At 44.6% G+C, this 25,911-nt stretch overlaps 1 protein-coding gene and 1 non-coding gene across 4 annotated transcripts in view; one reads left to right on the top strand and one right to left on the bottom strand.

Moving 5' to 3' along the window:
* Positions 1–25,708, top strand: part of THNSL2 (threonine synthase like 2) — an 88,352-nt gene extending 62,644 nt beyond the window's left edge. For 2 of the 3 annotated variants that reach the window (XM_075848810.1, XM_075848809.1), the window contains 2 exons: positions 12,333–12,484; positions 14,554–15,177. In XM_075848810.1, the coding sequence (XP_075704925.1) occupies positions 12,333–12,484; positions 14,554–14,752 (351 nt within the window). In that variant the 3' untranslated portion in view covers positions 14,753–15,177. Of the gene's footprint in view, positions 1–12,332; positions 12,485–14,553; positions 15,178–25,318 lie in introns of those variants that run through there. The other variant, XM_075848811.1, reaches the window with a different exon arrangement.
* On the bottom strand, positions 2,082–2,154 carry TRNAT-UGU (transfer RNA threonine (anticodon UGU)). The gene has a single exon. It is a non-coding gene; the product is annotated as a tRNA-Thr (tRNA).
* Positions 25,709–25,911: the final 203 nt, after the last annotated feature.

Below are 25,911 nucleotides of genomic sequence, written 5' to 3'. Positions count from 1 at the left end.
TTTTTCTGTTGAACAATTAGTATTTGAGTGATTACACATTGTTTTAATTTTTTTACGTTTTTCACAAGTCAGGAAATATTATAAATTAGATTCTAATTTATAACATTTCCATGTGCTGGTCACTAGAGGGAGCAGTTCCCAAAATTGCAGCATGGTCACTGTGGTAAAGCAACCTCATTGATTTATGCTGGAAATTTGGGGTGGACACACTCTCCTCTAGTGTGCTCACACAATCCCCCCTCCCTTCTTCTGGCTAGTGCCAGGAGAAGGACGGGTTTGAATCCTCAAACCTCCGACACTGTGTGCCGCCATTTTCTGAGCGACTGCACAGTGTAGGAGGATTCGATACAGGGCTCAGCAGACAGTATCACACGGACATAATACACACATCACATACACGAACATAAATTACCTGCCACCGCCGGTCTACGCTCCTATTTCTTGCACCTGAACATATGGCCGGAAGCCGTGACCGGAAGTCGTCATCTTACTGTCCGACAGTGGCGTCCGGTCCACATGAAAATGGCGCCGGATTTCGCTCTGCGAACGAGCTTCGTTTTGGTCTGGGTGGGAGCGGCGCATGCAACGTTCCCACACAGACGGCGTACGCTTCTGAGAATGGAACGGCTGCCGTTCGCATTCTCTATGGGGTTGTATGTGCCGTATTCCATCTCTGTATGTGTCGTTAATCGACACATACAGAGATGAAAAAAAAATGGCATCCCCCATAGTGAAGAAAAAGTTTGAACACAGTAAAAATTAGAACGTGACAACACTAATAAATAAAATTTTGGTTTATATTTTATTAAAAGCAGTATAATAAAAAAATAAAATAAATCATGACACCTTCCCTTTAAACATACATTTCTGAAAACCTTTACTCCAAGATGCTTAAATGAAGAACTCTGCTTGTAGTATCGACATTTATAGAAGAGAGTTCTTTGAGCTCCAATGTATCCTAAAGCTTCTAGGAAATTCCCTTGAAAAAAGACAAAATTGAACAACTATAAGGTGAATGATCTGAGATCCCTCTAGTTGTATATTCTACTTTTTTAATCATTCACATACAAGTATTATCGACTAGAACCATATCTATACGGGAGAATTTGTTACAAGAGTTTAAATAGCAAAGACAATTATATATCCTCCATACAGCTGGCATTCAATTTTGATCCATTTTTTTCTGTAACACAGCAGGTTTTAGCAGAAAAACATAAGTCATTATTAATTCCCCTCATTCTTCAATTTTTAGAAATATCCCGTATGTGGCCCTAGTGTGCTACTTGTCTCAAGCGCAGGCCACAGAAATGAAGGAGCACCTTGTGGATTTTGGTGCTTCCTTTTTTTCGTATGTTTTTTAGGCATAAGTTCTGGTTTAGAAAGGTATTGTGGTGCCAAAATATAAAAAAAGCACCCCTCAAAAGACACCATTTAGGAAACTAAACCCATCAAGGAACTGTGCAATTCAACAGAAAATCTGTGCGGACCCATGCATTGCTATGGACCCATGCACACGACCGTGGTTTCCATGGTCAGTGCACTGGCCGGGAGCCTGGACTGCAAAAAGATAGGACATGTCCGCATTTGAAATCAATGTGTGCACGGTCCGTGATTTGCGGGTGGCCGGCAGATGACAATCCGCGGCTGTTCGTGCCGCAGTCACGGGCCGTGCACACAGCTACGGTCATGTGCATGAGGCCTAAGGGTCAGTTCACACGGCGGATTTTGCTTGGCAAAATAATTCTGCTGTGTAAACATACCCATAGAGGTAAGGACCTGGTGGGATTTGAACTGCCCGAGCAACGAAGTCTGATTCCATCTGGCCATGCTGACCTACGCGTGAGGGCAAATTTTAAAGGATTGAACGCAAAATCAGTCATTTTAAGAGTCTAATTTTGGAGGCATGAAATAGGAACAATGGAACACTTTTCTTGTCCAGTGATGCAGGACTGTGCCTGTTCTCACCATGTTTTCTGGCCCATAATGTGTAATCCCGGTTGCAGTTTTGTGTTGCTTGAACCTAAAAAATGTTTCAGAATGTAAAAAGCGAGATATCACCATTGGTGTTAGACTAAGAAGTAAGGCCCCAGTGAGATTTGAACTCACGACCCCTGGTTTACAAGACCAGTGCTCTAACCCCTGAGCTATGGAACCTGCTTTGCTATGGAACTGTGTTTTTTGCCAGAATTTCTAATATTCATTCGGTATCAATGTGGTGAAAGACGTTGAGTAACACTGTGCTATCAGAAGTGGGATTTAAACACTCAACCTCTGCCTTACAAGCCCAGTGCTCGTTGCGAGATGACCCGGTGAGACATAAAAGTAAAATTTGTGCAAAATTGAAAGATTAGAAGAGCTTCTTGCATATGGAGTCTAAGTGTCCATCCTGATCATGTGTCAGATACAACAAGGTTTCTCTTCGGTGAGATTGTTTCTTCCTGCTTGAAACAGAGATGTGAGGTACGTTTTTGTTGAGGTCCGAAGATATCATGGGGTGCGGGACTGTGCGCGTGTGTGCGTGTGCGCGTGTGCGTGTGTGTGTGTGTGTTATATCAACCTTTCTAAGACAGTTTTTTCTGGTGTGCAAAAGTGGCCAAAAGTTTTTACGCTGCCCTTGGCACTTTTTTAAAAGGGCGGCATGGCTTGCAAACAGGAGACGGAGCAACCAAATGTATTATAATTTACACCAGCAAACTGGCGCAAGTCATATCGGAAATCTACGCCAGATTTCATGCTGTTGCGTGCAGCAAAGTAGAGACTTGTGCCAAGCCCTGTACCTTCCCCCCCAGATCTTTCTACACCCCATTGTCTGATTACACCCCCATTGAACAATAAAAATAAATTAATTTAAAAAAAAAGTATACTCACCTCACCTTCCCTCCATTGTCCCCTCGGGCTCTCACTACTGGCCGTGGCCAATACAATTTACTGACACTGTGCAGCGTGACACAGCACCAATGATGTTAAGTGGTATGTCGCATATGAGCAACGAAGCTAATTAGGGGCATGGAGAATTTAAGTTATGAGGAAAGATTGAAATAATTAAACCTATTTAGCCTTGAAAAAATACGACTAAGGGGGGACATGATTAACTTATATAAATATATTAATGGTACATACAAAAAATATGGTGAAATCCTTTTCCTTGTAAAACCCCCTCAAAAAACAAGGGGGCGCTCCCTCCGTCTGGAGAAAAAAAGGTTCAAGCTTCAGGGGCGACAAGCCTTCTTTACAGTGAGAACTGTGAATCTATGGAATAGCCTACCGCAGGAGCTGGTCACAGCAGGGACAGGAGATGCTGCAAAAAAGGCTTAGATAATTTCCTAGAACAAAAAAATATTAGCTCCTATGTGTAGACATTTTTCCTTCCCTTTTCCCTTCCCTTGGTTGAACTTGATGGACATGTGTCTTTTTTCAGCCGTACTAACTATGTAACTATGTAACTATATAAGGCCCTGACGCTGAGGGGACCCAGAGGAAATAAGAGGAGCAGTGAGGCAAGTATTATACATTTTATATTATGTCCGATGGGGGAATGGATGGTACATGGCTGCGATCTATGCGGTGAAATTGTGGTGCACAGCTGCGATTGTTGTGCCACGCGGCCAAATTAGACAGATTTATTGAGGCGCACGCATCTTAATAAATTTGTCCCAATATCTTATCTCTTTGCTACTGAATTGGGGAAAAAACATATACAGATTTACTAAGACTAGAGTTTCGTGCAAAAGTGGTGAGGGCAGCGTAAAAAGGAAATTTGTAACTTTTCTACGCCAGAAAACTGGCGTAGAAAAGTTGACAAACTCCCCCGATTGAGCAACAATAAAGATAAACTGGGCTGTTAGAAGTGGGATTTAATCCAACACCTACAGGGCAAATTGCATCCTAAAGACAACCCCTTAAACCGCTCGCCGATCCTAACCTACATGATACAAACGGAAAAGGGTTGTTGTCAGTGGCGTAACTACCGCCGTAGCAGCAGTAGTGGCTGCTACGGGGCCCGTGGCATGAGGGGGCCCATTTCGCCCGCCGGCACGGGCCCCCACCATGGCCGGAGGCTCCGCTAGCAGCCGCTATGGCTGCTACAGCGGGACGCCACTGATCACTACGGCAGAGCAGGGAGGTATCTCCCCGCTCTTCCAGTAAACAAAAGACATGTATCCCCTATCCACAGGATAGGGGATACATGTGTGATCGCTGGCAGCGATAAGGAGAACGGGGGACTGAAAGTCCCCTGAAGTTCTCCATAACAAACCTCGGACTTCCGTGGTCTGTGTCGGCAGCTCCGGAGAAATGAATGGAGCGCCGGTCCCGCTTGTGCGCATGCGTGACAAGCGCTCCTTTCATTTTTAGTGAGCTGCGCAGACACCGGAAGTCAGAGGTTTGTCATGGAGAACTTCAGGGGACTTTCAGTCCCCCGTTCTCCCTATCGCTGCCAGCGATCACACATGTATCCCCTATCCTGTGGATAGGGGATACATGTCTTTTATTAGGATACACTGTGGGTCGCATTTTTTTGGGAGGGGGGACGCTGTATGGCGTTCCCTACAGGGGGGGCTGTATGGCGTTCCCTACAGGGGGGGGCTGTATGGCGTTCCCTATGGGGGGGGGACGCTGTATGGCGTTCCCTACAGGGGGGGGGACGCTGTATGGCATTCCCTACAGGGGGGGGGACGCTGTATGGCATTCCCTACAGGGGGGCTGTATGGCGTTCCCTACAGGGGGGGCTGTATGGCGTTCCCTACAGGGGGGGGGCTGTATGGCGTTCCCTATGGGGGGGGACGCTGTATGGCGTTCCCTACAGGGGGGGGGGACGCTGTATGGCGTTCCCTACGGGGGGGACGCTGTATGGCTTTCCCTACAGGGGGGCTGTATGGCGTTCCCTACAGACGCCATACAGACTCCCTGTAGGTAAGGCCATACAGTCCCCCTGTAGATAACGCCAGACAGCCCCCTCTGTCGGGAACGCCATACAGCCCCCCCATAGATAACGCCATGCAGTCCCCCCTCTAGATAATGCCATACAGCCCCCTCTGTAGATAGCGCCATACAGTCCCCCCTGTAGATAGCGCCATACAGTCCCCCTGTAGATAGCGCCATACAGCCCCCCTGTAGATAGCGCCATACAGCCCCCCCCCTGTAGGGAACGCCATACACCCCCCCTGTAGGGAACGCCATACAGTCCCCCCGTAGATAACGCCATACAGCCCCCCCGTAGATAACGCCATACAGCCCCCTCTGTAGATAGCGCCATACAGCCCCCTCTGTAGATATCTACAAAGGGGGCTGTATGGCGTTATCTACAGGGGGGCTGTATGGCGTTATCAAAAGGGGGGGTTTGTAAAAAAGCACTATCTACAAGGGGGGGGGTTGTGTGACACCCGGGGAGGGGGGGCCCCAGTCAAAAGTTTGCTATGGGGCCCAGTCTTTCCTAGTTACGCCCCTGGTTGTTGTGTTGAGACAACCTGGTGAGATGACCCTGTAAGACAACCCATGGAAATTTTTTGAGAGATAGAAAGATTAGAAGAGTTTATCACATATGAAGTTTAAGCATCCATCTTTATTTTTTCTTGAATTGAACATTATCTATGTCTGGTAAAACTTTCATCTTGGTTTGAAACAGACCTGGAAGGTGTGTTTATTGAAAACTAAAGATGTCATGTGGTGCATCAGAGGCATTAACTCCTTAATGACCGCCCATCGTCTTTTGACGGCAGGCAGTGCAGGTCCCCAGCCTACAACGACGTTTTTTGGCGTTGCCGTAGATCAGGCTGATGAGCGCTTGTTTGAGCGCTCATCCTCTAGGCAGGAGCTGTAACTAACAGCTCCTGATCCTAGAGAAGCCTCCTGAACACAGCTGGGGTCGGAAAACATTCCAACCCCAGCTGTTTAACCCTTTGATTGCCGCGGTCCGTGACCGCGGCATGATCAAAGGGAATTCCCCTTTTTGATCACATCACTGGGATTACGGTGATGCGTTCAAACACCGGGGAATCCCTCTGCAGTCATCCCTGGGGACCTACAAAGGACCCCAGGGCTGTCTGATCCGTTTGCTTGCTGTTCAGGCACACTACTAACAGCAGCCTGTGTTATAGTGACACAGTGTAATGTATTAGCATACAGGAGTATGCTAATATATTACAAGTAAAATAAGTTATCCCTTAATGGAATTTTTAAAAAAAAGTCCCAAAAAAAGGCATTATTTTGCACAAAATATATTTTATCTTTCCCAGCAGAAATGCTCTCGGCAACTATTGTTACTATTCCTAAACCCGGAAAGGATCCTGACACCCCAGCCAATTTCAGACCTATCTCTTTGTTAAATTCAGATGTTAAGCTATTCTCCAAGGTGTTATCTAACAGGTTGCTTCATGTCTTTCCAGACATTATCTCCTCCGACCAAGTGGGCTTTGTACCTGGGGGACCTGATGGTACCAGACGGTTTATTGATCTAATTCAATGGGTTGAGCATAAAAAAAAATCCTTCTTTAGTAATAGCCTTGGACGCAGAAAAAGCATTTGACTGAGGGAATTGGATGCACCTTTCTAACATCTTGGAGAAATTTGGTCTGTCGGGTTATATTAAATCTGCCATTTTAACGTTATACTCCAACCCTTCGGCTAGAGTTCTAGTTTCTGGTTACCTTTCAGATTTGAATGGTACTCGCCAAGGGTGTCCCCTCTCTCCGCTTATTTTTGCTTTAATGATGGAACCTCTTGCTGCAATTAGAGAGAATGGGGGGATCCAGGGTATACAGGTAGGGGGGGACTATTCACAAAATAGGATTGTATGCGGACGATGTTATTTTAGCATTATCACACTCTGAGTTATCCCTGGTAGAAGTGCAGGCCACTCTGGAGGGGTTTGGTCGGGTATCTTATTATAAAGTTAATCTCAATAAATCTCAGATTTTGAATATGGGAATATCTAACTCTACCCACTCGTTGTTAGCTGTTAAGTATCCGTATAAATGGAACGCTGATAATTTCCAGTACTTGGGTATTAAGCTTGCCTACCCAAGTTCTCTCTTGTTTTGCTATAATTATTCTCCACTGGTTTCTAGAGTTCCGCAGTTATTGGAGAAATTGTCCACTTCTTTTATCTCCTGGGCTGGCAGAATAGCGCTTACTAAAATGTTAATTTTACCAATTATCCTATATATGTTTAGTACGGTCTCTATACCTTTACCGTCCTCATTTATCTCAAGGTTGCAAAGGGAATTGTCCTAATTTATTTGGAAAAAAAAGCCCCCCCCCCAGGGTTCGGATGTCTACTTTGATCAGACCATGGCGATCAGGGGGGATGGGAGTTCTGGACTTGCACAAGTATTGTATGGCGACTATTTTAGACCAAGTTAAAAGTTGGTGGACGGCTAATGGGAAGCGCTGGACGGGGATAAAACGGTGTGCGGTGGGTACTTATCTCATAACCTGCTTGAACAAAGCTTCTTTCTTTGGGGCCCCTTCGCGGGTCCCGTTGTTAGGGATAAAAGCTTCTATTCAAGCATGGTCTTATCTGCTCTGCTGCCGTACAACGGATGAGGGTGGGTCATTGAAAGATATGCCTCTTAGGTACTTGTATTCTTTGTTAGATAATCTTAATATCGATGTCTGGGAGTCTGCAGGTATGAAGACTATCTCTTCTGTTTATAACGACTCTACCTTTAGATCATTTCAGGATTTATCCGCTTGTCATGGTACCCCTGGAACAGATTTGTATAAGTACCTCTGTATCAGACATGCGCTTTCCTCAGTGGATGTGTCAAGCCCATTTCTCCCACGTCAAGCCATACTGTTTTATGCAAATAAACTCCCTAAGGTTAAGGGCATTTCCTTATTTTATGCCTTATTTACTTCCCCCACTCCTAATGTTAAATTACCGTGTATGTCAACATGGGATGGTGATCTAGGTTTAGAAATATCTCTTCCAGATTGGGTGAGACGGGTTTATAAGAGTTCGATACATTGGGAGATGTCTAGGAAAATTGCCTTCCGGTGGTATCTTACACCTGTACGTGTGGCTAAAATGTCTGACTCCGTATTGGAGTCTTGTTGGAGGGGTTGTGGAGCAAAGGGCACGTACATGCACATGTGGTGGGAATGCCCAATTGTTTTTTCCCTCTGGTTGATCACTTTCCGGCTCATCTCTAACATTCTGAAAGCTAATCTAGCTGCTTCTCCTGGATTGGCTCTGTGTTTCCTGGGGGTGGATCTTCTCCCTGCCTCTGGGCTTATAGTTACGTCATACCGGCTGCGAGGCTCATGATAGCGCGTAAATGGAAGTTGTCGGATCCTTTGACTGAGGCGGAATTAATTAATCAGGTTCAGTTTTCTAACCTTATGGAGAAGGCATGGGCTACTAGGACCCTCTCGTCAGTTAAATTTGAAAGAGCCTGGAAACCTTGGAGACAATTTGCTTTAACCCCAGATTTGATCTGAGCTCCACCTTCCCCTTCTGCTTGATTCTGTATATAGGGTCGACACTCTGATCATTGCCAGTATAGTTGTATCACTCTGGCTCTTGTCATATGAAGATGCCTCCTGTTATATATAGATGTTATATGTAGACCAGAGCTGCTCTATTGTATATTTTGATTGATGCCTATGAATCTCTGTAATGTATGTGTTATTTTTTTTGTTTATGTCCTAGGGAGATCCTCAGGTTGAGTATCCTCCCTTTGTTGGTTTTGTTATTTTTTCAAAATAATTCAATAAAAATTTAGCAATAAAAAATATATATTTTATTGCACCTACACTAAATAAAAACAAACAACCTACACATATTAGATATCTATACGACCGTAATAACCTGAAGAATTAATTAAAATGGGTTATTTAGCATGAAACAGGAACGGGATAAAAAATGAACAAGAAAAACAATGCCAAGAATCGCTTTTTCCTATATTCACGCCTTAAAAAAATATATATTTTAGCCCCAAACTGTGGAGGAAAAAAAAATTATTTCTCTCGCAAAAAACAAGGCCTCATACAGCCACGTTAATGAGCAAATAAAAAAAGTTATGGCTGCTGAAAGGCAGAGTGGCAAAAACAGAAAAATTTAGCTGGTCATTAAGGTCTTTTCAGGCCCGGTCATTAAAGGGAAAAATGAGCCTTTCTTTTTTTTTTGGGTTTTCAAGACCAGTGCTCTAACCTCTTAACTACGAAGCTCCTCCTTCGAAGCTCCACCTTTGTTCGTTTCTTCTGTAACCACCAAGCGGTGTGGCGTGTTGCAACCATTACGGCTCATGCACACGACCAAGTGTGCCTTACGAGTCCCGTCAGTGATCCGAGAAAATATAGGACATGTTCTATCTTTCCTCGGATCGGCGACTCGGACCATTTTTCATGGACCCGATTCACCCGTCAAAGTGAATGGGTCTGTGAAGACTATCGGGTGCTACTCGGATGCCGTCAAAAACGGCACAACGGTCTTGTGCAAGGGGCCTTACTCTTGTTTCCCAAAGGAGAGTAGAGTTACGTTTCTGTTGACAACCGCTGTGTCCAGGGCCGCCATCAGGAATTTCAGGGCCCCCTACAGCTAAATTTTCTGGGCCCCCCTACCGTGGCACCGCCTGTTAACGGTACTCCGTCCAGTTCTATATCATGGTACCCAGGGCCGCCATCAGGGGGGGTATTATGGGTACTGATGTGAGAGGCCCGGCCAAACCTAATTGAAAGGGGGGCCCGGCAAACTGCCGCGACTTGCCTTTGGTAGAAAAAAAAACAGGCCCCTGCAATGGGGCCTGTTTTTTTCACCAAAAGAATGTCATGAGCTGCGGGCCCCCCTTTCAATTAGCTTTGGCCGGGCCTCTCACATCAGTACCCCTAATACCCCCCCTGATGGCGGCCCTGGGTAGCATGGGGGTCGTCAAACACCGCCGCCCGTGCGACCGATCGCGCGCACCCGCAAACTCCCGCGCATGCGCACCCGCGACCGCCTGGAACCGTGCACCGAATTTTGAGGCAGATTTTGACCTGCCCACACTATCTTGCCGCGTTTTTTGCCCGCGGCGATTGAGGACAGCAGACAAAAAACGCAGCGAAAAATGCATTTTCTGCCTCCCATTGATTTCGATGGGAGGTCAGAGACGGAACCGCAGCAAGAAAGGACGTGCTGCTTTTTCTTTTTTCCGCGACTGGCTCCAATTGATTTCAGATTAAATCAATGGGAGGCGGTTTTTGGAGTTTTTTGGTGCTGATTCTGACGCAGTGTCCGAGTCAATATCAAGGCCCAAAAACTCTGTGAACTGGGCCTTATTGTTAGGGCTTATTCAGACGAACGTGTAATACATCCGTGCAACGTGCGTGATTTTCACGCGCCTCGCACGGACCTATGTTAGTCTATGGGGCCGTGCAGACTGTCAGTGATTTTCACGCAGCGTGTGTCCGCTGCGTAAAACTCACGACATGTCCGATATTTGTGCATTGTTCGCGCATCACGCACCCATTGAAGTCAATGGGTGCGTGAAAATCACGCCCAGCACTTCCGCAGCCGTATAAACTATGAATGAAAACAGAAAAGCACCACGTGCTACAAACATACAAACAGAGTGTCATAATGATGGCGGCTGCGTGAAAATCACGCAGCCGCGCATCATACGCTGCTGCCACACGGAGCTGTTATGGACCTTTTGCATGCGCAAAACGCCACGTTTTTGCGCGCGCAAAAATCACACGCTCGTGTAAATCCGGCCTTAGGGTAGGAACACACTAGGCATGAACGCTGCGGATTTTATGCAACACATTTTATTGTGGACAATCTGCAGCGTATTACAGTCGCAGCAGAGTGGATGAGATATGAACAAATCTCATCCACACGCTGCAAAAAAAATGGACCTGCAGTGTGGCTTTTGGCTTTTGGCGAGGAGGCGGAGTCGGAGGCGGGCCAGCAGGTAAGTAGACCGTGCGCCGCTGTCCCTGTGTGGCTGTCCTTCCACGTCGATGTACTTGTGTTGCTCCCTCTCGGCGGCGCGCCTGGTCGTTCGCGCGTGGGCGCGCGCTTGCGGTCGTGCGCGCTTGCGGTCGTTCGTGCGCGGTCGCGGACGCTCGTACGCGCGCAAGCGGGCGGTGTTTCGAGGCGCGGCGGCGGTGATGAGAGGGGGGCCCGCAGCTCACGGCGGTGTTTGACGAGAGGGGGGCCCGCAGCTCACGACATTGTTTTGGTGAAAAGAACATTCCCCATTGCAGGGGCTTGTTTTTTTCTACCAAAAGCAAGTCGCGGCAGTTGCCGGGCCCCCCTTTCAATTAAGTTTGGCCGGGCCCCCTACAGTAGTACCCCTAATACCCCCTGATGGCGGCCCTGGCTGTGTCCAACTACGCCATCCTTGAGCGGGGTCATACACGCTAAGAACTGACCCTCTCACATGTCCATCTTGATTTTGTGTTGAATGGAAAATGGTCTCTCTCTAGTAAAACTTTCATCCTGATATGAAACGGATAAAAGACACGTTTAATGATCATGTGGTGCATCACTTCCATGTTGCAGTTATTAAGATTGAAGGAGTTATCTCATGAAGACAACCCCCTTTCAAAAAGAAGCCAGTGAGGCGTTCAGCTGATCGCCGTAGGGCGGCTTTTCTCATTTCGGGTTGGGTATTATCACCAGGGGTAGTTTTTGACAGCCACTCAATTCCCCTGCAGGGAAAATGTATCATTATATGCCGGCCATTAAAAAGAAGCGGGTCTTCATTTTGGCACATAAAAAAAAAACAAAACACAATCACATGAATTAAAGCAACGTTTATACTTACGAGTCTTGCTCTTTACGTCTTCAGCTTTAAATGCAGCATCTGGATTTGCAGACCTCGCTGGAACTCAGTGCAAGTGACCCGTGGGGAGAGATGCAGGATGGACACAGTGCGGACGTCATCAGCGGTGGTCCATGCTAGAGCACATTGGGCATGTCTTAGACTACCGAAGCACACTATATATATGGTAGCCTGAGAAGCTAATGGCCATTTTACATTCATGTAGTGGGGCTACGATGGCATCAAAGGGGTTAAACAGCTTGGATCATCCACGGCCATTGCAGCAAGGTGTCAGCTTTATGCTACTGCTGACAACCGCTGCTGATGGTGCAGGATGACCTTCTCAACAATGATGTACATGTATGTCAAATACCGGGAGTACGTTAAACTCTTAAAGGGGTTGACCAGTCATAACAAATTGATAGCCTATCCTCAGGATAGGTCATCAATATTTGATCGGTGGGGGATCAACTCACACTTGAATGGAGGAGGGCTGTAATACTGAGAACGTAATACTTCTACTAATAGTAATAATAATAATACAGTGATTACAGGAGTTAGATTTTGTGTCTTCATCTTCTACAGCTTTTGGGAATGATGAACTCCTGCTCAGTCACAGATGACAACATCCTCCAGACCATAAGACGCTGCTGGGAGGAGAATCAGTATCTGTTGTGTCCTCACTCCGCTGTTGCCGTCTTCTACCATTACCAACAGTTCAGCAGCAACCAAAACTTGTAAGACCTGATTTATTACTTAAAGTGATATAATTATTCATATTTTGATCATAGATAGTTTTATGGCACCATCCCACAATGAAACCCTACTTCCCCCCATAAAATAACAGCTGATTGCCAGTGATTTCAGAGATGTATATATATTTGTGTGTATATATATATATATATATATATAATACTATGCTAAAGTTTTAGGCAGTTGTGGAAAAATGCTGCAAAGTAAGAATACTTTAAAAAAATAGAAGTGTTAATAGTTTTGTTTTTATCAATTAACAAATTCAAAGTGAATGAACAAAAGAGAAATCTACATCAAATCAATATTTAGTGTGACCACCCTTTGCCTTCAAAACAGCATCAATTCTTCTAGATACTCTTACACACAGTTTTTGAAGGAACTCAGCAGGGAGGTTGTTCCAAACATCTTGGAGAACTAACTATAAGTCTTCTGGGGATATAGACTGCCTCAAATCCTTCTGTCTCTTCATGTAATCCCAGACGGGCTCAATTATGTTGAAATCAGGGCTCTGTGGGGGCAATATGATCACTTCCAGGGCTCCTTGTTCTTCTTAACACTGAAGATATTTCCTCACGACATTGGCTGTATGTTTGGGGTTGTAGTCCTGCTGCAGAATAAATTTGGTGTCAATCGGACGCCTCCCTGATGGTATTGCATGACGGATAAATATCTGCCTGTACTTCTCAACATTGAGGACACCATTAATCCTGGCCAAATCATCATGTCCATTGGCTGAAATGCAGCCCCAAGCTTGCAAGGAACCTCCACCATGCTTCATTGTTTCCTGCAGACACTCATTATTGTACCACTCTCCAGCCCTTCCGCAAACAAACTGCCTTCTGTTACAGCCAAATATTTAAAATTTTAACTCCTCAGTCCAGAGCAGCTGCTGCCATTTTTCTGCACCCCATTTCCTATGATTTCGTGAATAGTTGAGTTGCTTGGCCTTGTTTCCATGTCGAAGGTATGGCTTTTTGGCTACAATTTTTCCATGATGACAACTTCTGGCCAGACTTCTTCAAACAGTAGATGGGTTTACCAGGGTTCCACTGGTTTCTGCCAGTTCTGAGCTGATGGCACTGCTGGACATCTTCCGACTTCGAAGGGAAGTAAGCGAAAGTGTCTTTGATCTGCTGCACTGTTTCCTTGGATGACCACCGCTTCTATGGTCCTCAACATTGCCCGTTTCTTGGTGCTTCTTCAAAAGAACAGCACATCTTAAAACCCCAGCCTGCTTTGAAATCTTTGCCTGAGAGAGACCTTGCTGATGCAGCATAACTACTTTGTGTCTTGTTGCTGTGCTTAGTCTTGCCATGGTGGACCTGTGACATAAAACGGTCTTCCATAGCCTCACCTTTGTAGCAGCGTTTGGCTGTTCCTCATCCGTTTTTATGCCTCATCTGTTTCTGTTACAGTTAATGACTGTGTTTCAACCTACATATGAAAATGAGCATCATTATCACCTAATTGGTATAATTGCTTAATCAAACACCTGACTATAATCCTACAAAATCCAAGACTTTGTGGAGGTGTACCTAGAAGAATTGAGGCTATTTTGAAGGCAAAGGGTGGTCACACCAAATATTGATTTGATTTAGATTTCTCATCTGTTCATTCACTTTGTATGTTATTAATTGCTAAAAAAAAAACTATTAACATTTCTATTTTTGAAGGCGTTCTTACTTTGCAGCATTTTTCCACAACTGCCTAAAACTTTTGCACGGTACTGTGTATATATATTTATTTTTCTGTATAGGCAGTTGATGTCTAAAGCAGGAAATTCACAATGGATTCAGTCTGAAACTTGTGATTAGTAAGTCCCACTCCAATCTCCACTGCAGCGGGTACAGAGTGGTGAGAGGCTGGAGAGCAGAAGAGGAGAAGCAGGGACCAAGGCAGATCTAAGGTGCCTTATCCTGCTGTCAGTGAATGACAGCAGTATAGAGCACTGGAACAGGATTCAGCCAGCAACCGGTTCTGAAACCTGACAAATCAAAATCATCATGAATTTTGGGTGAAATAATCTTTAATGTCAGCTATTTATTTTCTACAGACCTAGATGCTGTCTGGCACCGGCATCAGCAGCTAAATTTCCGGACGTCGTCCTCAGAGCCAATCTTGTACCAGAGATCCCACAAGAAATAGAAGCTTTGATGAAGAAGGAAACACGGTCCACATTCCTCAAAAGGCAAGATGACTGGGAGAAAATATTGCGTGGGAAAATTGAAGATATTGAACAGAAGAGAATTTAAAAGCTAAAGATATTTAGAATTCGTAGTGTTACCCGTGACTCCTCCTGAATTATGAGATGAAATTCTAATATTGTAATGTTGAATGATTTTATTAAGAGCCTTTACAATTCTATCCCTCCAGATATTGTGGATGGATATGTATTGGGTTGACCAAGGCAGACAACCCCTTAAAGGAACACTAGTTGCAGATATTAACCCCTAGGTGCACCACGACGCAACTGTGCATCCTGGTGGCCAGTGTCTTAGCACACGAGGACGTACAGTTACTGCGCGGTTCCCGATGCACACTGTCGGCAACAGTGTGCACCGGGAACTGGGAGGCCAGCTGTCCCCGACAGCTGACATTCCACTTTTGCCAATCAGCGGCTCATTGCCGCTGATTTTGGCAATTAACCCCTTAAAGAGGCTCTGTCACCAGATTTTGCAACCCCTATCTGCTATTGCAGCAGATAGGCGTGGCAATGTAGATTACAGTAACGTTTTTATTTTTAAAAAACGAGCATTTTTGGCCAAGTTATGACCATTTTTGTATTTATGCAAATGAGGCTTGCAAAAGTACAACTGGGCGTGTTTAAAAGTAAAAGTACAACTGGGCGTGTATTATGTGCGTACATCGGGGCGTTTTTACTTCTTTTACTAGCTGGGCGTTCTGACGAGAAGTATCATCCACTTCTCTTCAGAACGCCCAGCTTCTGGCAGATCACGCTGTGACGTCACTTCCCCAGGTCCTGCATCGTGTCAGACGAGCGAGGACACATCGGCACCAGAAGCTACAGTTGATTCTGCAGCAGCATCAGCATTTGCAGGTAAGTAGCTACATCGACTTACCTGCAAACGCCGATGCTGCTGCAGAATCAACTATAGCCTCTGGTGCCGATGTGTCCTCGCTCGTCCGACACGATGCAGGACCTGTGAGTGACGTCACAGATCTGCACTGCCAGAAGCTGGGCGTTCTGAAGAGAAGTGGATGATACTTCTCGTCAGAACGCCCAGCTAGTAAAAGAAGTAAAAACGCCCCGATGTACGCACATAATACACGCCCACTTGTACTTTTACTTTTAAACACGCCCAGTTGTACTTTTGCAAGCCTCATTTGCATAAATACAAAAATGGTCATAACTTGGCCAAAAATGCTTGTTTTTTAAAAATAAAAACGTTACTGTAATCTACATTGCAGCGCCTATCTGCTGCAATAGCAGATAGGGGTTGCAAAATCTGGTGACAGAGCCTCTTTAAAGGCAGTAATCGATTGCAATCGCAGCATTTTAGGGGTTTCTAGCACATCGGCAGACCTCAATGAATGGCCTCCGTGTCTCCCATGTAAGGAAGCCTATCAGGACGAGCCTCCCCAGAGTGACAGGAAGTCACTGTGTCGTTCCCGATGCAGACTGCCGGTGACAGTGTGCATTGGAAACCGGGAGGACATTCCACTGTTGCCGATCAGCGGCTCATCGCTGATGATTTCGGCGATTAACCCCTTAAATGCGGCGATCGATTGCGATCGCCACATTTAGGGGATTTGTAGCACATCGGCAGCCCCCATGCAATTGTGGGGGTTGCCGATGGTTGTGATGGCATCCGGAGGCCAGACAACGGCCTCCGGGTCTGCCATGTATGGAAGCCTATGAGGACCAGCCTCTGGCTGGTCCTCATAGAATTACTGTCAGAGTGACTGTTATGTCACACTGATAGTTGGATTACATTACACCACTAGGTCAAAAAGTCAGAAAAGTTAATAAAAATGTTTTACAAAAGTGCAAAAATAAAAGTTTTTTTTTCCTATAAGTCTTTTATTATAGGAATAAAAATGAAAACATTAAAAATACAGTACACATATTTGGTATCACCACGTTCATAACGACCCAAACTATGAAACTATAATGTTATTTTTCCCGCACGGTGAACGCCGCAAAAAAAGAAATGAAAAACAATGACAGAATTACTATTTTTTTGTCACCTCCCCTCCCAAAATATAGAATAAAAAGTGATCAAAAATTCGCATGTACCCCAAAATAATACCAATAAAAACTACAACCCGTCCTGCAAAAAACAAGCTCATACACAGCTTATATGACTGAAAAAAAAAAAGTTATGGCTCTCAGAATATGGTGTCAGAAAATAAATTATTTTATAAACAATTGATTTTATTGTGCAAACGCTGCAAAACATAAAAAAAACTATATACATCTGGTATTGCTGTAATCGTACCGACCCGTAGAATGAAGTAAAACTGTAATTTATAGCGCATAATGAACCCCGTAAGAAATAAAGAATTTAAAACGCCCAAATCACTGTATTTTGGTCACCTCAGCTCTAAATAAAATGTAAGAAAAAGTGATCAAAAAGTTGTATGTACCAAAATATGGTACCAATAAAATCTACAACTCGTCCCGCCAAAAATAAGCCCTCACACCGCTCAATGGACCAAAAAATAAAAAGTTATGGCTCTCAGAATGTGTTGATACAAAACAATTTTTTTTTAACAAATAGTTTTTTCTTTGTAAAAGTAGTAAAATCTAAAAAAACTATATACATTTTGTACCACCGTAATTGTACTGACCCGCAGAATAAAGTTAAGTTGTCTTTTTTACTGCACGGTGAAAGCCGTAAAACTAAACCCAAAAAACCATGGAGGATTCGCAGTTTTTTCCAATTTCACCCCGCAAAGAAGTTTATTTTCGGTTTCCCAGTACATTATATGATACTGTAAATGGTGTCAATAGAAACTACAACTCCTCCCGCAAAAAATAAGCCCTCACACCTCTCTATTGACGGAAAAATTAAAAGTTATGGCATGGGAAGCTAAACTAAACTAAAATGGAAAAGCAAAAAAGGATCAGTCCCGCAAATGTTAATTAATTTCTACTAAAAAAAATAATTATTACCACATATGGGGTATTGCCGTACAAATTTTGGCAATATTTAGAGGAAAAAGACATGGACCGCACAATCCACAATATATACGTTGATCTGAGCCGCTAGGCATAATTTAGAAACATGAACATGAGGTTCTTTGTAAACATTTTGATCAAACTGTATAGGCCCACTTGCCACTTCACCGCGACCTCTCTAAAGTGGGTCCCTACTCTAGCGGTTGCAGCACCGCATGGCGGCCCCCGCCACCGCAGCACCGCTCCTGCAGAGTAAGCAACCTAGGGGCCCAAAAGCACCCATGCCAAGCCTCCTTAACTCTGGGCCACATCCCCCCACAAGTGCAGCACTACAGCAACAGACACCACCATACAGCACCACAACATGTGAACAGATGGAATAAGCTCACCTTACCATGCGCCCCCAGTGGCCGACTGAGAGCAATAGCAAGAGCAGAAACACTTATGAGGTCATTCCTGGATTAAAATCAGCTGGGGTTTTTTTCAAATGTGTGGAGTGCTGGTCCAAGTAAAACAAATAAATGGAAAAGGGTAGATTATATATATATATGGCAATATTTAGAGGAAAAAGACATGGACCGCACAATCCACAATATATACGTTGATCTGAGCCGCTAGGCATAATTTAGAAATGTGAGCATGAGGTTATTTGTAAACATTTTGATCAAACTGTATAAGCCCACTTGCCACTTCACCGCGACCTCTCTAAAGTACAAATTTTGGGCGGCTGTATCTCCTTTATCCCTTGTGAAAATGAAAAATTTCAACATTTTAGTGGACAAAAATGTTGATATTCATTTTCACGGCCTAAGTCCACTAAATTCTGAAAAAAACCTGTGGGGTTATAATGCTAACTATATCCCTAGAAAAATTCCTTGAGGGGTGTAGTTTCCCAAATGGGGTCACTTTTGGGGAGTTTCCACTGTTTTGGTCCCTCCAGTGCATTGCAAATGCGACATGGCACCGAAAACCAATCCAGCAAAATCTGCGCTTCAAAATCCAATTGACGTTCCTTCCCTTCTGAGCCCTGCTGTGGGTCCAAACATCAGTTTATTACCACAAATGGGGTATTTACGTAATCGGGAGAAGATGCATTAACAAATGTTGGGGTGCATTTTCTTCTTTATTCCTTGTAAATAAAATTCAGAAGTTTTTCCGGAAAAAAAAAAGTAGATTTTCATTTTCACAGACTAACTCCAATAAATATAGCAAAATACCTGTGGGGTCAAAGTGCTAACTATACCCCTGGATAAATTCCTTGTGGGGTGTAGTTTCCAAAATGGGGCCACTTTTGGGGGGTTTCCACTGTTTTGGCACCACAAGACCTCTTCAAACCGGACATGGTGCCTAAAATATATTCTAAAAAAGAGGAGGCCTCAAAATCCACTAGGTGCTCCTTTGCTTCTGAGGCCGGTGTTTCAGTCCATTTCCGCACCAGGACCACATGTGGGATATTTCTAAAAACTTCAGAATCTGGGAAATAAATATTGAGTTGCATTTCTCTGGTAAAATCTTCTGTGTTACAAATTTTTTTTTATTACAAATGAATTTCGGCTAATTAAAATAATTTTTTTAAATTTCCCCTCTACGTGGCTTTATTTCATGTGAAACGCATAAAGGGTTAAGAAACTTTCTGAATGTTGTTTTGAATACTTTGAGGGTGCAGTTTTTAAAATGGGGTGATTTGTGGGGGCTCCTAATATATAAGGCCCTCAAAACCACTTCAGAACTGGTACCTGTAAAAATCGCCCATTGAAATTTTCTTGAAAATGTGAGAAATTGCTGCTAAAGTTCTAAGCCTTGTAACGTCCTAGAAAAATAAAAGGACGTTCAAAAAATGATGCAAACATAAAGTACACATATGGGAAATGTTAATTAGTGACTATCTTGTGTGGTATTACTTTCTGTTTTACAAGCAGATCCATTTACATTTAGAAAAATGCACATTTTTTCTAAATTTTGGTGTTTTTCACTAATAAATATTGAATTTATCGACCAAATTTTTCCACTAACATACAGTACAATATGTCACGAGAAAACAATCTCAGAATCGCTTGGATAGGTAAAAGCATTCCCAAGTTATTACCCCATAAAGTGACACGTCAGATTTAAAAAAAATAGGCTGTGCCACAAAACAGGCTGCTTCCTGAAGGGGTTAATGCAGTGGCGTAACTATAGGGATCACAGCTGTCGCAATTGCGACCGGGCCCCAAAGCCAGGGGGCACGCGGCCCCCTGCACCACATCAATAAAAAGTTACTATAGTAACTGGGGCCTATGTAATTAACTACATGGTCCGTTACTATAGTAACTGACAGTACTTACCCCCTTCTTTCCGTAGTGCAGCGGCGGTCCTGACGTCAAGTGCGCAGCATATGACATCACAGCACTATGCGCTGCGCACAACATCCCGACCCTGGATGGAGTCAGGACCTCCGCTGCAGCCCGAAGGGGAGGGTAAGTTTAATATTACTGTCTGCTGGAGCTGATTGTTCGGTGTCTGACCACCGGGACCCCCACCAATCAGCTGTTTTGAAGGGGATGCAGTGCTTGTACGAGCACTACTTCCCCTTCATTCCGGTCACTTTCTCACACTGTGAATCGCCGATACGGACGTGTCAGCGAATCACATTGTGAGCAAGTAAGGGAAATGAAGGGGAAGCAGCGCTTGTACGAGCGCTGCACTCCCTTCAAAACAGCTGATTGGTGGGGGTCCCGGGAGTCGTACCCTGACCCATCAGCTATTGATGGCCTATCCTGAGGATAGGCCATTAATGTTTAGGGACTACCGTGTGTTAGGCTTAGATCTGTATCTAAGCCTGTATCTAAGCCTCAACGGAACGGCAAACTGAAACCCCAGTTTCCGTTTCCCTCACCATTGATCTCCATGGTGACGGAAACGTTGCTAAAGGCAGAGGCGTAGCTAGGTTCTCCAGCACTCGGGGCAAAGATTCAGTTTAGTGCCCCCCCCCCAACCTCTTTCCCGACATCTCCTTCCCCTCGCCGTGTTTGTTTTCTCTACCAATCAATGACGTGTCATTTCTTTTCCACATTTCTTTTTATGTAACTCGAGCATAAAAACATTTGTGCATTTTACAAGCAATATAGTTCTATACACAACACCAGAACCAAGCTAAGTACATGTATACAGCACCAGAACCAAGCTCAGTACATATATACAGCCCCAGAACCAAGCTCGTTACATATATACATCACCAGCACAAATACAGCACAATTTAGTGCAACCCCTGCCATATAGGTGCGTACGGCGTAAAACTACAGCTCCCAGCATGGCCCGAACAATGGTGGGGATATGCTGGGAGATGTATTTTCACAAAAAATAAATCATATCATAATCACACCACCCATCATCTCGCTGCAGATCATACAGTCACTACAGTGCTGATTAGAGGCAGAATAAACATTTACATTAAGTGACTCACCGGTGACGTCTCAGATTCTAGTTCCTTTTCTCCATCCGGTCCAGACCTCTATGATGACTTCTCCCGGTCACAGCCCATTTCTGCAGTTTGACGCTCAGATATCTTCAGCTTCTCACTTTTACAACATTTCTACACCTATAAATAAAGATAAAGTTCTAATTATACCACACACTACGCCCCTAAATATAATAGCACCATACACTGCAACTCTAATTATAATAGCACCATACACTGCACCTCTAATTATAATATCACCATACACCGTGTCCCACACACACCATGCCCCCTGTAGATAGAGCCCCCTGTAGATAGTGCCCCTATATAGCCCACCCCTGTATATAGTGTCCCACAAATAGCTCCCCCTATAGTGCTCCACAGATAGCCCACCCCTGTATATAGCCCCCTGTAAATATAGCCCACCCCTGTAGATATAGCCCACCCTGTAGATAGTGCTCCACATATAGTCCACCCCTGTATATAGTGCTCCACATATAGTCCACCCCTGTATATAGTGCTCCACATATAGTCCACCCCTGTATATAGTGCTCCACAGATAGCCCACCCCTGTATATAGTGCTCCACAAATAGCCCACCCCTGTATATAGCCCCCCTGTAGATATAGCCCACCCCTGTAAATATAGCCCACCCTGTAGATAGTGCTCCACATATAGTCCACCCCTGTATATAGTGCTCCACATATAGTCCACTCCTGTATATAGTGCTCCACATATAGTCCACCCCTGTATATAGTGCTCCACAGATAGCCCACCCCTGTATATAGTGCTCCACAGATAGCACACCCCTGTATATAGTGCTCCACAGATAGCACACCCCTGTATATAGCCCCCCTGTAGATATAGCCCACCCCTGTATATAGTGCTCCATAGATAGCCCACCCCTGTATATAGCCCCCCTGTAGATATAGCCCACCCCTGTATATAGTGCTCCATAGATAGCCCACCCCTGTATATAGCCCCCCTGTAGATATAGCCCACTCCTGTATATAGTGCTCCATAGATAGACCACCACTGTATATAGCCCCCTGTAGATATAGCCCACCCCTGTATATAGTGCTCCATAGATAGCCCACCCCTGTATATAGCCCCCTGTAGATATAGCCCACCCCTGTATATAGTGCTCCATAGATAGCCCACCCCTGTATATAGCCCCCCTGTAGATATAGCCAACCCCTGTATATAGTGCTCCATAGATAGCCCACCCCTGTATATAGCCCCCTGTAGATATAGCCCACCCCTGTATATAGTGCTCCATAGATAGACCACCACTGTATATAGCCCCTGTAGATATAGCCCACCCCTGTATATAGTGCTCCATAGATAGACCACCACTGTATATAGCCCCCTGTAGATATAGCCCACCCCTGTATATAGTGCTCCATAGATAGCCCACCCCTGTATATAGCCCCCTGTAGATATAGCCCACCCCTGTATATAGTGCTCCATAGATAGCCCACCCCTGTATATAGCCCCCCTGTAGATATAGCCAACCCCTGTATATAGTGCTCCATAGATAGCCCACCCCTGTATATAGCCCCCTGTAGATATAGGCCACCCCTGTATATAGCTCCCCTGTAATTATAGTCCACCCCTGTATATGGTGCTCCATAGATAACCCAACCCAGTATATAGCCCCCCTGTAGATAAACACCCCTCTGTAGATAAAGACCCCCTGTATATAAAGCCCCCTGTAGATAAAGCCCCCCTTATACATAAAGCCCCCTGTAGATAAAGCCCCCCTTGTAGATAAAGGCCCCCCGTAGATAAAGGCCCCCCCGTGTAGACAAAGTGCCCCCTCCGTAGATAAAGTCCCCCCTGCAGATAAAGGCCCCCCCGTGTAGACAAAGTCCCCCTCTGTAGATAAAGGCCCCCCGTGTAGATAAAGGCCCCCCCGTGTAGATAAAGTCCCCCCCGTAGACAAAGTCCCCCGTGTAGACAAAGTCCCCCCTCCGTAGATAAAGTCCCCCCCCGTAGATAAAGTCCCCCTTGTAGATAAAGTCCCCCTTGTAGATACAGCCACACACTTTTATTACAATTAAAAAATAAAAAATAAACTATTTAAACTCACCTTAATCCCGCACCCATGCCGTCTGGCAGTCATGGAGACCTGCTCTCTTCTGCGCAGGTCTCCTGGGGTTTGAACGAAGCGTCTATGAAAGGCGCTGATTGGCTGGGCAGGATGACTTTCCCTGTCACTCAGCGCCTTTCATCGACGGAAGTGCGATAGCGCTTCTCTGGTACAAAGGCGCTGAATAGCCGGGAACGGAACGTACCAGGCCATTCATTGCTTCTAATTGTACCTGTGTCCTATAGACACAGGTACAATTATAGTGCATGAGGAGTTGACGTTGGCGCCACCCTCTAAGTTGCGCCCGGGGCACATGCCCCGCCTGCCCCCCCCTAGCTACGCCCCTGGCTAAAGGGTTCCGCTGTTTTTGACGCAACAGTCGACTGCGAAAGGAAATGGAAGCTGAGGTTTCAGTTTGCCTTTCTGTTGAGGGGTTACTTGACAGAAACCTCTGACGGAAGGGCAGCGGTGATGTGAACAGGCTTTACTAATTAAAGGTTAGATCGTTGGACTACGTAGGATTAGAGGACTATTTTTTTTATTAGCAATAAAATGGATAATGAGGGTTGTGTGTGTTTTATTTTATTTAAATAAATACGTTTTTTCTATGTCAGCGAGCTGAGGCCTATATCCAGTCCTATCATGTATGATACTGTCTGCTGGGGCCTATATCTAATCCTATCATGTATGATACTGTCTGCTGGGGCCTATATCTAATCCTATCATGTATGATACTGTCTGCTGGGGCCTATATCTAATCCTATCATGTATGATACTGTCTGCTGAGCCGCTGTATCTAATCCTATCCATAGCTATAGGGTCGTAGTGCTACAGATATGCTGTCTCCTGTGTGTATATATATATATATATATATATATATATATAAAAATATTTATAATATACACATAGATATACATACAAGCACACACACACTTTTTTGGGGGGGTGGACATATGTTAGTACAAGGATACTTACTGCTGAGCCACTGTATCTAATCCTATCATGTGTGATACTGTCTGCTGAGCCACTGTATCTAATCCGATCATGTGTGATACTGTCTGCTGAGCTACTGTATCTAATCCTATCCATAGCTATAGGGTCGTAGTGCTATAGATATGCTGTCTTCTATATACACATTTACACACACACACATTTTTTTTGGGGGGGGGGGGGTGGGGGGGGTGGGGTATATGTATTGGGGCTATTTCCCCTGGTGTTTCAATACCTTAGTAATGCCCCTGGCTGCTGGTGCTGCATGTTTGGGTCACTTAGGAGACCCAGCGATGCAGCTGAATGCTGCGGACCGTCGGCCATGAGAAGTTTGGGGGGGGGCCCAAGAAGAACCTTTGCATCGGGGACCATGAGCCTTTAGCTATGCCCCTGGGTTAATAGGCAGACAATTGTTCTATGAAAGATTCTTCCATAGGTTGGTCAGATTTTCCATAGTATGTCTATGCTTATGTCTATATGTGGAAGTCTATACGCCAAATTCGAGATTCACCTTTGCCATACAAAAAATATGAAAAATTAAAGCTCAATGATTCGATTTCCCCAAAATATTCTGTTGACTTGTGAATGATTAGATTGTCAAACCTGGCAAATTTGTTTGCTCAACGGTATAAACCTGATCCAGCTAGATTGGGTGACAGTTATCAAACGCTACAGGTAGTTTTACTTGGATTGGAAGCCCCCAATTTCCGAGATGTCCAGCCAACAATGCACTTCTTGTCACACCCGTAACCTAAATTGAGAGGACACAAACAATCTCTAGACAGGAACAGACTCAGGGGAAAATTGCTGGGAGGCCTCAATCTCCCCAGCTTGTTCAGCAGAAATAGCAGAAACCACAACTCCTTTAGGTAAAATTGGAACCTCCTCGATGCCATTGGATTGTATTTGAACCAAACTTCTAGGAAACACATCAACCGTCACATTCTCGCTACCGGACAATGAAATTAAACCTGGAGAAAAATAACGCCCACCTAGCCTGTCTCTGATATAACCTCTTAGCAGATTCAAGATACAAAACAACAGAGATGACAACTAATTGATGTTTTGCCCGCTCTAGGAAATGCCTCCGCCCCTTTACAAGCCCATTTTATGGAGAATAACTCTCAGTTTCTTATGTCGTAATTTTTTTTTCAACAGGAGAGAACTCATGGGACAAATACACACAGGAACACATCCAGTCAGCGTGGGAGGGCCCTGGGACCAGACTGCTCCCACCCCAGAGGCACCTACCTCGACGAATAAAAGGCTGGTGTGGGTCTTGTTGCACAAGCACGAGCGCTGGCATAAAAGACTCCTTTCATCTCTCTACAACCTCAGCTTTCCACCCAGACACATTTGCTCCTTTTCTTGTCAAAGTGGAAGAACGTGTCACAGTTCAGCGCACCACAGAAAATGATTCCTACTTCTTTTACCAAATAAAATTATTAGAATATTACATATACACTATATATTAACCCCTTAATGACCAGCCTATTTTAGGCCTTAATAACCAAGCAATTTTCTTAAGTTTTTCCATCGCCGCATTCAAAGAGCTATAACTTTTTTATTTTTCTGTTGACATAGCTGTATAATGACTTTGAATTTTTGTTGGACAAGTTGTTTTTTTTAATAGCACCATTTTGGGGTACATATAATTTATTAATTTACTTTAAATTGTATCTTTTTGCGGGAGTAATGGAAAAAAAAACCTGAAATTTCGCCATACTGTTTTGCATCTTAAATTTACGCCA

Source organism: Rhinoderma darwinii, chromosome 1 (genome assembly GCF_050947455.1).
Source record: "Rhinoderma darwinii isolate aRhiDar2 chromosome 1, aRhiDar2.hap1, whole genome shotgun sequence".
Lineage (NCBI taxonomy): Eukaryota > Metazoa > Chordata > Amphibia > Anura > Rhinodermatidae > Rhinoderma > Rhinoderma darwinii.
This window is presented reverse-complemented; position numbering and strand designations above follow the sequence as displayed.